The sequence below is a fragment of the Cebidichthys violaceus genome, unplaced genomic scaffold (assembly GCF_023349555.1).
Source record: "Cebidichthys violaceus isolate CVI_PGR_0920_01 unplaced genomic scaffold, fCebVio1.0.p SCAF_1, whole genome shotgun sequence".
Classification (NCBI taxonomy): Eukaryota; Metazoa; Chordata; class Actinopteri; order Perciformes; family Stichaeidae; genus Cebidichthys; species Cebidichthys violaceus.
Genome location: NW_027176262.1, coordinates 1,746,255 through 1,759,533, shown reverse-complemented (window position 1 = coordinate 1,759,533; position 13,279 = coordinate 1,746,255). Strand labels below are relative to the sequence as shown.

At 45.6% G+C, this 13,279-nt stretch overlaps 1 protein-coding gene across 1 annotated transcript; it reads left to right on the top strand.

Moving 5' to 3' along the window:
* The first annotated feature begins 847 nt into the window (after positions 1-847).
* linc.pou2af1 (lnc RNA pou2af1) lies at positions 848-5,181 on the top strand. Its single transcript, XM_068708477.1, has 5 exons — positions 848-1,101; positions 2,760-2,860; positions 3,147-3,198; positions 3,901-4,199; positions 4,590-5,181. Exons 1-5 carry the CDS (start codon positions 1,095-1,097, stop codon positions 4,944-4,946), a joined length of 816 nt encoding a protein of 271 aa, XP_068564578.1. The 5' UTR covers positions 848-1,094; the 3' UTR covers positions 4,947-5,181.
* The last annotated feature ends 8,098 nt before the right edge of the window (positions 5,182-13,279 follow it).

Here is a 13,279-nt window from a genome sequence, read left to right as displayed (position 1 = left end):
AGATTGATAACAATAGGATAATAATAATAATAATAATAATAATAATAATAATAATAATGTGTTACTATTATTGTTATTATTCATAATAAGTTATTCATCACAGGCTGTACATCCTACATTAAATATAAGTCTCGTCACATTCCTCACGTGATGAAGTGAATATCTTCAAGCTGCTAAACTTCTCCATTCTTCTATAAATGAATTTAAAATAAATGTTATTATAATATTAATAACATTTATCTCTATTTATCAGCTGCAGTGAACTTGATTTGGTTCCGAGTTATGAATATATTGATATTAAATATATGAAGTGAGTCTTCTTCTCTGTGAATAAAAGAAGCTGATCAAACGTCCTTTAATGTTCATGTTTCATATGAGCTATTGATATGAATATGAATATGAAGCAGCAGCAGGTGACTGAGCTGTGAGGCCTGCGATGCTAAAGATGGCTGCTGCCCTTTGCCACGCCCACTTCTCTGCCACTTTCCTCACTTTTCCTCTGAATTAAAGCTTAAACAAATGTCCGCAGATGTCTTCTGAACGCACATTTCACCGCAGCGAATGCGTGGCCGCAGACGCGGGACGTGCGGCGCGTGTTCCGAGTGGCGCACACGGAGCACCGAGTCCCTGTGGAGCTTAATGAGGGGGTGTGTGGCTCTGATATTGCAAAAGGAGGATAAAATTAATAAAAGTGTGCTTTCCCAATGGTCAAAGTGTGAAATATGAATATATTACATTACAGTGGGGCTCGTTCGGTGAGCACGCGGGATGATTTTTAACAAAAAATCCATAAAACTCGGTTGCCTCTGAATATTCAAATTGAAAGTAACGCGCAATCAAATCATTGTCAAATCATGGAGTTCTAGGGGTTTTAAATAGTAGGCATGGAGGCAGAAAATCTCAAACTAATATGTCCCCAGCTATATTACGATATTGCTGTATGCTCTGGCTCTGCTGAGGGACATTTGTGTGGACATTTTTGGAGACTTTTGCACAAATTTCGTTCTTGGCCATTTAGCTGAGGCAGGAGAAAGAGGACGTAGTGGAGTCCCACAGGTCTGCTGCTGGAGGGATCCTCTCTCCACCCAGCCGTCATGTCTGGTGAGTGTCTTTCCACCGCGTGCGTCTTCCTCCGGGAATCTTTGTCTTCTTCTTTTGTGGCATTTTTGTCCTGTTAGCACAGAAAACGAAGAAGAAGAAGGGAAGAGAGGAGAAGAGAGGAGAAGAGAGGAGAAGAGAGGAGAGGAGAGGAAGGTTTAGTGGCAACATTACAGAGCAAACCAGAGCTTTTCTCATGCATTAATCTCCAACACGTCTGTATTTTAATCACTAATATGAAATAAAACAGCAGATGAATAAGTCTTAAATGAACCTTTAGGTGCTGAACGTTCTACTTTAACGGTTCTCTTCGTTCCAATCAAACCGTCATAAACACGTTTACCGACCTTCACGCTCTGATCATATCTTGTATATTATATGTATTTTTTTTACACATTATGACAGCAGAAGAGCGTGTTTTATTAAATAACTGTACGTTGTCTCGCGCTGTCTCGCGCTGCTCGTGCGTAAACAGGGACGTCGCCGCAGTGGGATGTCTCTGCGGTGTACTTTTGCCCCTCTGTTTGCCACATTTAAGACAAATCATGAAGAAGCGTTTAGCCGTATGAATATTTATCAGATGATGTTTCGCAGCCTCGGTTTTTTTTTTTTTTTCCCTTCTTCCCAAAAAGCGACCCGCCACTCCTGAAGTCTTTTTTAAATGTACGCCTTTAGGCCTAAATTACGTGCAACCTATGCGAGGAGGTTCTCAGCGCGTTCATTCATTCACGCGCTGCTCCGGGAATAAACGGGGCAGAATGCCGCAGTAACGACGGGGCACGAGGGCTGATTTGAATAAAGGCAAATTGGAGAAGAGCTCGAGTTTGACTCGTAAACACAAACCGTCCCGTCAGAACCGCCGACGGTCCGATCCAACTGAAGCACGCGCTAAGCTCTCAGGGGGCGACCGGACCGGCCGGTACCGCGGAGCCGAAATGCGTAAAACTTCGTCGCGGATTAGCCGCGGCGGAGCTTCTGCCCGACACGTTACCTGAAGCTCAGACCGACAACTTAACGTGTCGTTCACGGACTCTTTGTTCGTGCGCTTTATCCAACTTTACCGAACGATCCGACGCGTGTTCCGACCCCTTCCAGGTCGATCGGAACACGATCGTGAATCAATAAATGTACTTACGGTAGCGCGTCTCGTGCCGCCGTCCTTTGTTCCTGCTCTGGGCGTGTTGGGGGAGACCGGGCTGCTGGCGGCGCAGTAGGAAGCGCTGAGCCGAGTGGTGCCGTAAAGAGGGACGCTCCTCCGGGGGGCTGGGGACTCGGCGCAAGACCCGGAGCCGCGGCGGCGCGCTGACCGCTGATATAACGCACGTTTTACGCACCGCGGCTCCGGACACAACTTTAGACATTTACGCGCTGAACGCAATGAAAACTACAGTGAAATGTTTAATATCACACGTTTAATATGAAGTGACCAAGTTATTACAACACAACAACACATCCAACAGTTCATAGAGACGAGAAGATGACATAAGCTCATGCAGAGTTAGACGTTTATTTAGGGAGACACAGTTCATGATTCACGTGTTATTCTCTGCGTGAAGAAACACACAATGAGGGTTTAAACTGGGGGGGGTCCGTGTATTGTCTGCTCTCCTCGCGGTGAGTGTTTAGTAAACACCAGTGACACGCTGTCCCCCCTCGCGCAGACAAGCCGAGGGTGTACCAGGGCGTCCGCGTGAGGACCACAGTCAAAGAGCTGCTGCAGAGGCTCAGAGCGCGCGAGGACAACAGCAGAACCACTAAAACGGTAACCCCCCCCCCCCCCCCCCCCCCCCCCCCCACACACACACACACACACACACACACACACACACATACATACATACACTCTAACTGCTTTCTCTGGAGAAGAGAAAAAAAATGAGCCAAGCAATAAACTGACGCTGTGAATGATTACCAGCATACACACACACACACACACACACACACACACACACACACACACACACAGTATCTCCTGCTCTGAAGAAATATTAATAATCTTGTGTCCCCCCCCCCCCCCCCCCCCCCCCCTCCTCTTCCTCCTCGTGAAGATATCTCAGGCTTGCTCGGAGCTTCAGGATCTCTGCGCGTCCACGTTTCCAGGTAAGTTCACAGCAGCAGCGATCAGAGTCCAGTGTGACGTAGAGTACACCAGGTAAAGGACTAGAATCCAACCTTGACCCCTTAAAGTTTAAGGGGTCTAGGTTGGATTGCAGGTCTGAGTGTGGGTGGTTGGTTTAAACCAACCACCCACACTCAGACCTGCAGACAGAGTCAATGTCTGTGACTCAGAGAACAGAACCATAAGGTTTCAATCATTCATAACTGATCCTGTTGTTCAGTAAACTGATGGAAGAGAAATCCACAACACAGCAGAGGGTCCACGTGGACCACATTTAAAAGAGTAGAAGCCCCCCCCCCCCAGGAACAAACCCCTCACGTGACAGCCCCGCAGTCTACCTGGGATGTAGTTCTAGTGTCGCCCATGGAGAGCTCGGTTCCTCTCATGAACCGAGGCTGTTTCCATGACATCACTGTGAACGTGGAGGTCGATTTAAATACACGGAGCAGCTCTCCGCGCGCTCTCCCCCTTTCCACCCAATTATCGTCTCTATGGCGGCGGAGGAGTCACAGGCCGAGACTCTCTGTTCATGTCGGAGCAGCATGAGTCCAGAGCGGCTCTGTCTCCGCACGGTGACGCGCAGCTCGATGCGCATTCTAGACTTTCTAACCCGCGTGCCTGTTCTTCTCTAAACTTTATGGATTATTGATTTTCACTGTAATGTCTCCGTCTGGTCCCGTCAGGGCGCTATGTGGCCCCTCCTCCAGCTGTTCCGCCGGCGGACGCGAGCAGCAGCTGTGGAGCGCGAACCTTCCTGCTGGACGGCTCGTGCAGCACCCAGATGTTGGGGAGCTCCTTCAACGACATCCAGCTTCAGTTCGGGGACATGATGTTGCCGAGCAACGGCTACTCCGGCAACAACAACAACAACAACAACAACACCGGCAGCGGCTACAGCGCGTGCCTGCCCCCGCCTCCCGCGTTCCCGCTGCCCTGCTGCCAAGGACTCTCCTCTGATGCGGACTACTATGGCCACGGGATGGTAGGTCTCCCCACCGACCCCGAGCGGCTCCATTCACAACAACAGCGTGTGTGCATGCAGGAGGATAATAGATATATCATATATATAAATATATATACATCTAGAGGTCTCTTTCGGCGCATGCGCCGCCTCTATAATCACTCCTTTATTATAGAAACAAAGAGAGTTTTGTAATCAGATGTCAGTCCTCTGGTAGCACTCAGTGATTTGTTTGATTAAAAACAGCAGTGGTAGTTTATAAAGACAACATCATGTAACAGAATGCATTAAATAAGTATAAACACGCCTCTAGAGGATCGTTACATAATGTCTAGAATGTCTAGAATGTATAATTGACATTGATAGCTGGAACAGAAGCACCCCTCCTCTGACGCTGCTCCTCTCCTCCAGGCTCCCTGCTCCTCACCGGAGCCCCTGAAGCTCTGCAACCCGGCGGATCACAGCAGCTACTCGCCGCAGGACTCCTTCTCCTCCTCCTCCTCCTCCTCCTGCTACGACTCCCCCACCAGGATGGAGTCCGGCTACCGCGGCCTCCCCTCCGAGCACTTCCAGTACCAGCGCTGCGGTCCGCAGGACTGCCTGTGCTCGCCCCGCTGCTGGCCGGTCCAGCAGGAGAGCTTCTTCTCGGCCCCCGAGTACCCGCCTTACTACCCCCCCACAGACTACCCGTACGCCTGTCCCGTGGACGAGAACTATATCAGGAGGGACTTCCAGATGAGCTCCGAGATGGGCTACAACGTTCTATGAAGACCTCCTCTGGTTCCTGTAGAGGTTCTTCTGTTCCACGGTCCGCTTTGCATCTCCCTGTGTGCTTTGACGGCTTCCTGCTTCTGCTGGAATGAATATGATGAATATGATGAATATGATGAATGCTGAATGGATGGAGAGGCTCATATTTTTGTATTAATGATTTTTTTACTAACATTTATTTTCATACAAATAACTTGTTGCTGTACTAAATAAAGAAAGTGTTTAAAATCCATGTATCTTTGATGGAGTCGTAAAACAGACAAGTATAGTTTGTATGAATTGATTAGAGTCAGTTTATCTCTCTGGGGTCTAGTCCAGCAGGATCTGGTCCAGCAGGATCTGGTCCAGCAGGATCATGAACCGACTCCGTTACCTTCCATGTCTCTGAACGTCAGGTCTCTTCATTCATTCACTGTAAACATGAGGGAGGAGAGTCGTTGGTTTAACCTGTAGAAGAAGAATCTTTATTGTGTTCCATATACAAGTTTGGTTCAATTCTGTTTATTTCCAAGAAAATATAGGGACTAAAAACAAGCTGAAATTGAAGACAACAGGTGTAAAATACAAGAATGAAAGTTACAGAAATTATTTAATAAAAGGCAGCAGCAGTAGTCAGCTGGTCTGCAGTTTGTTACTAAAAGTGTTTTGGACTTTGGGGACAGAAAGCAGAACTCCTGAGAGTTTTGGACGGCTCATAATCTAATAAAACATTCAGAGATTTAAAAAACAAACAGCAGCATTCTGAATCCAGAGTGAAGACGTCAGAGCTGGAGCGATGTGATCCACTTTCTTGGTCTCAGTTGAGGACTCGAGCAGCAGAGTCTGCTGAAGTGTTTCCAAGTCCTGCTGAGACACAAGTCCTTTAGTCCTTGATGTGTTCTGAAGGCGATAGTCTGCTGATGTTTTAATCGTCTTAATGTGGCTGAAATGTGATTTGTGGTTCGTTCTGTGGTGTTTAAGTTCCTCATCGACTCCAAAACCACTTTAGTTTAGTTTTTATTTAACAGAAGGAAACTCTGACACATGTAATTATTAATGTGTTCACTTTCTCTGAGCTCTCGATGGAGCATGAACCCTTCGTGACACGGTAACGTAAACGTGCGTGTCATCTGCGTATCTATGGACACTTGTTCATCTTTTTTAACGTTTAAGTCACGGAACGTAGAAAAGCATCAAACTAAATCTAAATGAAAGTTATGACAAGGAGGTTTATGAAGGAGTGAATGTTTCCAGCATCCTGCTGAAAGAATTGGGACGGTTATGATCACAGATATTTACTAATGAACTATCAATCATGACAGAATGACTCGTATCAATGCAGTGAAAACTACGTATTGCCCCCCAAAAAAGACTAATAAAAACAGCTGTTTGATCAGTTCATCAATCCATTTGTCAGATAATCCCACAGGATTTAAATGCTTTATTTAGCCAAATAAATAACAGGTTCTCAACCTATAAACTAAATTAAATTAAATTTAAAAAAAATAAAAAAAATCATCAAATTTGGAGATACATGGTTTTCATTGGAAACACTGTAAATATATCTTCATAATAATAATGATCATAACTAGAGTATGTAAAAAAAAGTAAAATTCATATATATACGTATATTGAATTATCTATATGTACAGCAAAGCTCGTTATTATAAACTGCTATTGTATTATTTTATCAAGCAAAAGATTATTTTCTCTAAATGTACAAACAAACACATGCTTATGAAGGCTTTATACTGTGTTCTGCGTGTTGTTATGAAGCATTATGACTGTTTATGAGTGCTTATGATGCTTCTACAGAGCTGTGAGCAGATTTTAACACATTATGAGTGTGTTTATGATCATTAGAAGACCACTGAGGCTCCTCTGGACACAAGATCAGAGCTCTGAGGCGTTAGAGGTGAAAGGTGAGCGGAATGTGGTTCCTCCTAACCGACAGCAGCAACAACCTGATCCGTCTGCAGGTCCTCCAATCTGATATCTGACTGTAAACAACACACACACACACACACACACACACACACACACACACACACTGAACCCCTTCAGGTCTGATGATAGTTAGTGGCTCACTGCTTCTAGCCAGATGTGAAGTTGTATCACCGTGTGTCTCCGTCTCGGTCCTCTGTCAGACCTCAGGGACCTGATGAGGGTTAGTAGATTAAACCGATCAATACAACACTGAGCTAGGTCTAGAATACTTTGACACATCCTCGTTCAAAGACTATTACAGATTCAAATGTGCTTCAGAGATGCAAACAATAAATACATTTGCACGCTTGGAGATACATGATTCTCATTGGACCACAAAAACTAGAGCAAGACCATCACCGTCTGTTAAGGGTCAGTGGTATCAGTGCTCAGAGCCCAACGTATATCAAGAGAACCAGCTGACCCTGCTGCCACCAGGACAGAGATACAGGAGCATCAGAGCACTCCCACCTTCCTCCTCCTCCTCCTCCTCCTCCTGCAGGCATCTCATAAGCAGCGTTGATGGTCTGCATGTTGTGACGCGGTGTGTAATCGGTGAAATGAACGCTGCAGTTTTCTTCTCCACGGATAACTCATCACCTGTGGAGGAAACTTGATCTTCATCCAAGCTGAAACGCAAAACACGTCTGTCTCTGTTCATACTGGCCATGAAGAGATCCTTCATCTTATTATTGAAGAGTGGATACAACACATACACACACACACATCATTACATGACACACGCTACACATACACTGAGGCAGAAACATGTCAGAAACATGTAAACACATTGAGATGAACTCAGAGACACCTTGTGAAGCAGAGCTCCTCTCGAGGCGTGACTTCATGTGAAACTTGGCCGTGGGCCTCTAAAGCGTCACTCACAGATCAGATATATAAAGTATGTGGAATATGTTTCCCCCGGCGTCTCATATTACTAAAACGGCAAGTTGAATCAAGTTATGAAAAGTGGAACATGAGAAGTTTTATTCAGGTATGTGAGAGTCAATGAACCAAACAGAGAATCAGAAGTCTCAAAGTGTTCCTCTCTGGCCCGCACTCCTGAAACTGGATGCAGTGTTTTCAAGGTCAACACCGAGGGAATTGCCGTGTGTGTGTGTGTGTGTGTGTGTGTGTGTGTGTGTGTGTGTGTGTGTGTGTGTGTGTGAGTGTGTGCAGCTTGGATCCTGTTGGTGAAGTTACCGTCACGCTGCTGCTGAACAGCACATGTGGAAATCCCCCTGATCAGTGTGAAGAAACGCCCACTGGCCTCGGCAAGATCTCCTCAGTAGGGTTTTATTTGCCGGCATCGTTCAGTGTGCTAATCTGCAGGAGCTGTGTGTGTGTGTGTGTGTGTGTGTGTGTGTGTGTGTGTGTGTGTGTGTGTGTGTGTGTTATTGTACTAGTGTATGTAACAAGCTTCTTAAAGTAGAGAAGATGTTAGAGGTCAAGAATGAACTTAACTTTCATTTGCTTAACTTTTAAAACCGACGACAAGAACTTAAAGTTACTGTGAGGAACTTTAAGTTCTGTTGGTTCTGTTGGTCCCTGTGGACTAAAGCTGTAGTGTCTCTGAGCACCAGAGTCCCTTTAGAAAACCTCTCATTCTACTGCAGCAGGGTCTGACAGTCTGAACCCTCTCAGTCCTGGTTCTGGTTCTCCCGTTGCCTCCCTTCCCTCCAGCGGGTCCAGCAATACATCCTGGGTACACATCCAGATCTGGAGGAGGAGGAGGAGGAGGAGGAGGACTGGGTCTGTCCACGGTGGACCAGGTCTCTGCTGGAGGATCTGGGTCTGTCCACGGTGGACCAGGTCTCTGCTGGAGTCTGAGCTGAAGGAGTTTCTGGTGAACCTGCATGAGTTCATCTGGTTTCACCAGAATCCGACCCTGTGGCTCTGATGACATCATTAAGAATAACTCTATAGAAACAGACCATCTTCTCTCTGATGGTCTCTGTACTGATGGAGGTCTGATAGAGGATCAGGACTACACTGAGACTGGTTCATGTAGAGGATCAGGACTACACTGAGACTGGTTCACATAGAGGATCAGGACTACACTGAGACCGGTTCATATAGAGGATCAGGACTACACTGAGACTGGTTCACATAGAGGATCAGGACTACACTGAGACCAGCAGACTGTGGTCACAGAGCACAGTGTGTTCAAGCTGCTGACCTTCATCAGACTCCTTTGAAGTTTTACGATCACACATATTGAATCACATCCTTTGTACTTTGTTAATATCTAAACAACCGGATCAATTCTCTTCCATTGAATCCCCAAAAATAGCGTGTGCCAGCTCAGAACAATCCTCCTATTGTTGGGTCGGACAGATATGAAATAAAATGTTATCAGGCTGGAGAAAGAAGGCGGACGGCCAACAGTGAAAACAGCAACGCTGTGTTTCGTAACACCCGATAAGTCTCCCTGTGTGTTCATATCTTTATTGAGAGCTGCTCACATTCATTCACGCTTCCCAACACACTCCCTCACCCTGATAACAGAACGCCGTGAAAGTGACGTCCTGTGAACACATCAAACAAAAGGTGAGTGCAGGCTGAACTCACCTGCAGGGAGATTAGCTCAGGGTTCATGTTTGTGAAGTGGGTTAGTCCGCTCGATTAAAGTCAGAGGCTTCATCTCAATGAAACGCCGAGGAAGTGATTCAAAGCTCTTCATTCCTGTTTCCAACGAGACCTTTTTCTATGGAAGTCCACAAACACGTGTACATTGTCCCCTTGATACATGAAGACGGTCTTTTTGAAATATACGTTCATCTACTCAGGAAGCAACTTAGTTGTGACCAAATAAGGGCCAATAATTTACATTAAAATGCACAAAGTACAAACGTAGAACATGGGCTAAAAGCAGGCCTAGGACATGAGTTGTTACCCAAACGCTAGTCTGAACAGGTGTTTCTTGAGCTGGTTTCTGAGTGCAGGCAGAACATTCCACAGCCTCGGTGCTACTGACTCAAAGGCTCGGCCACCATGGGTCTTTAGGAAGAAACGTGGTCTGGACATCTGCTCAACACGGGGGTCAAACGACACGGATCGGTCAAATATTACCCCTGGATCACACAGGTTGAAGTGGGCAGCAGAGGAGACTTCTGCTTGATGGTAGAGACATCTGGTGCACTGATACTTAGTTAGCTTCAGGAGAAGATGGTGGTTGAGTTTGTTTCTGAAGTACGCAAGATACGTGACAAATAAATCAACGTTGACTTCTGGGTTCACACGGAGATCTGCCTCCTGGAGGACCCATCCACTTCACCTTTGAGGGCTTCTGTGGTCTTTATACCTTTTTCGTAGGTATAGCAACAAGTGGTGTAAGAGAAAGGCCTGTTCCAATGTTTGTTACTGATCAATGATTATGACCAGACGGAGCAGCTCTATAGAAATGTCCGCCTGAAGACACCTGACAGACTGTAGAGATGTGATCTACACCTGAGAACAGTTGATCAAACGTCCTAAAAGAAGTGGAAAACCTTCTTCTTCTACCTAGATGTGAGGCGTCTTGGACTGTTTTAAGAGATAAGTGTTAAGCAGGAGGAACAGGTCGCAGCTGGTTCAAGTACTGCTCACCGTTGTTGATGTTGTACCTCTTACAGATGAAGACCAAGATAAATCAAATATGCAAGCAGCGAATAATGAAAGCAGATGATTGACACGTTTTCTGCATGAGACAGAACTGTGACGCCTCCCGGGCTTTAAGGAAGTCCTTTGAAAAGCTGATCAGGGTATCTCTCTATTTGAAGATATATTGGTTTGACATTTTAGGAAACACTTTCCAAGAATCAGATGACAAGATTTATAGCCTACTGCCGACTATGCTTAATATAAGCTGGTTAGCTTAGCTTAGCATAAAGGCTGGAAACAGGGGGGAAACGGCTAGCCTGCCTCCCAGCATCCCTTTAAGCTCTTAAGCTCACTTATTAGACTTGATCCCGACTTGCCGACTTAACCTCAAGAGATAGTTTTTAGAGCCAGGTGCCAAAGTTGCTCTTCACTGTCACCTGTATGTGAGAAGTGGTCGTAGTCACCCATCGGTGGCCATCTTGTTTTTTTGCAACCAGTGAACAGGAAGTGACGTAGAGACGCCGTTTACGTCTCTGGTAGAGACCTGTCAATCAGCGTGTAGCCCCGCCCCTAAATCATCCCCTGCTTTATGGTCTGTTTGACTCTAAATGGAGCATAATGTACTAAATGAACATCATGCTGTATTGAAGAAGACTGGAAACTAGAGACTGAGACCACAAACTCATGTTTACAATGTTTACTGAGGGAATAAATCAAGAGAGAAGTAGAGTCATTTTAGACTAGACTTCTATACAACCAGAGGAGTCGCCCCCTGGTGGACACTAGAGAGAATGCAGTTTCAACATGTGAAGCTTTGGCGTTTACCTGTCCTTATGCTAAGCTAAGCTAAATAACTGCTGCCTGTCGCTTCATATTTAACCGACAGATGTGAGAGTGATATATCAAACTTCTCGGCCAACTGTTGGTAACAAAGTGAATTGAAATATTCACCAAAATGTTGTACTGTACAAAAAAAGTGTCCCGCTAAAGGCCGCCATCCACTACACCCATCATCACATTTCAGAACATATATATTCTTGTGTTTAATCCTGTAAAGATGAGTACACTTAAGTTCTTAAAGTACAAAATAAAAGTGTTTGACATGACTTGATAGCACAGAAGTTAAAATATTAAAAGAGCCCTTGAGGCCACTTGAGAAGGTTTTTAGGCTCTTGTTGACAATGTGAGTCACGGCTCTTTCCCTGAAACAGTTCTGATTGTGTACTCAGACCTTTATTTACTTAGGTGCATAACACAATACTGGCTGGATTACAAAGGGGATAAAGCAGACAACTGGCAACATGGTTTATAATTTTGATTATTGTGAGAAGAATATGTACGACTAAAACATTAACCACAAAGATGAGGTCCAGGCTTACGTTCAAGAAACGATACATCCTGATAACTTATACATTTCTCTCTAGAGCTCTAGAGCTTTCGATCACACCGCATGGTCTTCCTCAGCAGATGGAGTTTAAGCACTATAAGGATCCACAAGAGGATCTAAACTTCCTTTATAACTGACTTATTAACATGAGTAACCTTTAGTTAGTCCATTAGTTACATCTCATGAACCCTGTATACAGCGTGGATTACTACAAAGTGGCGCTAAGTTGTCAGTTTGTAGAAAGCAGTGGTTGCTTCAGGCGTCGGGTTAGAAAGGCCCGGGATGCGTATTCTCAGCCTGGTTTTGGAGCCAGATATCTGAGACCCCCGAGGCTCAACCTCCCCATGATTGCGGTCTCCGTGTGCTTTTGTGTGGCCCTGCCTGCTATCAGAAGGTCTCTGCACGGACACGTTCCTGCAGCGCCTCTGGGCCCAAAGACGTATGTGGGCCTTTAAAGGGACTCAGCCCTGAACACGTGGGGCTCTCGGAAGACGCCGCCGCCGCCCTGAAATCTGTATTCAAGATGAAATAAACCGTCAGTGCCGAGACTTTGGCCCTTTTTTTTGTACACTGTTCATCTTTCCTGGTAGCTGCTCTGTAGAACAACACTAACCAAGTGAGTCATCGGCTAAATCATTTGCCAAGAATCAAAGAGAGCGGACGGACGATGAGAGACGTACTGGTGAATGTTTACAGGAGTGACTGAAACTGCGATGCCTCTTAAAATCACACTAATGCTCCACGCCTCGTCAAGTTCGTACAAAACAAACACGACGTCTAAAAAGCCCTCTGAAAGCCGTCGTGTTGAGTTAACCGAGGAGTTCACCCAGGTACAAGAAAATGAGCTCACAACCCCTCTTATGCATCGGTACATTCACCTGTTCTTTATTTTAACCTCCGCTCTTGAGCATTTCATTTAGCTTCACAAATGTGAATTTCTACATGAGTCAAAGCTAACTTCCCATGTCCCCATTTTTGGTTTTTTTCCCCTCTCCCTGTGATACGATCTCAGGTGTTTCCAGGTGTGAGATTTGACGGATAAGTTGAAGCCCCTCCCACAATGTCGGTTTCCCCCGTGGGGTGGGGTGGGGGGGGGGGGGGGGACCCCGAGACTCTGAGGAACTTCACTGCCAAGAAAAAGAGCGAGTTCTGGGGCAGAGTCCCGAGGGAAAGAGGGCTCAGTGCAGTTTTGGCTTCATTTCTTTCATAACTATCGGACCTCTTGAGTAATTCTTCTTCATTATTTCTACTGATTTTAATGCCTCACCTTGCTTACTCCTCTTCACCAGACACTGCTGTGTGTCAGTAGAATACCACACACTGTATATTTCTTATTGTAAAGAGAAATACATGTCAAAGTAGGATCAATCCACGATGCCTGATTCAGAATTTGACG

Excerpts from the sequence above, each read along its gene's own strand:
- linc.pou2af1 (XM_068708477.1), top strand. Across the intron at positions 2,861-3,146 it reads ACAGCAGAACCACTAAAACG|ATATCTCAGGCTTGCTCGGA; the intron begins GTAACCCCCCCC and ends CTCCTCGTGAAG. Across the intron at positions 4,200-4,589 it reads ACTACTATGGCCACGGGATG|GCTCCCTGCTCCTCACCGGA; the intron begins GTAGGTCTCCCC and ends CCTCTCCTCCAG.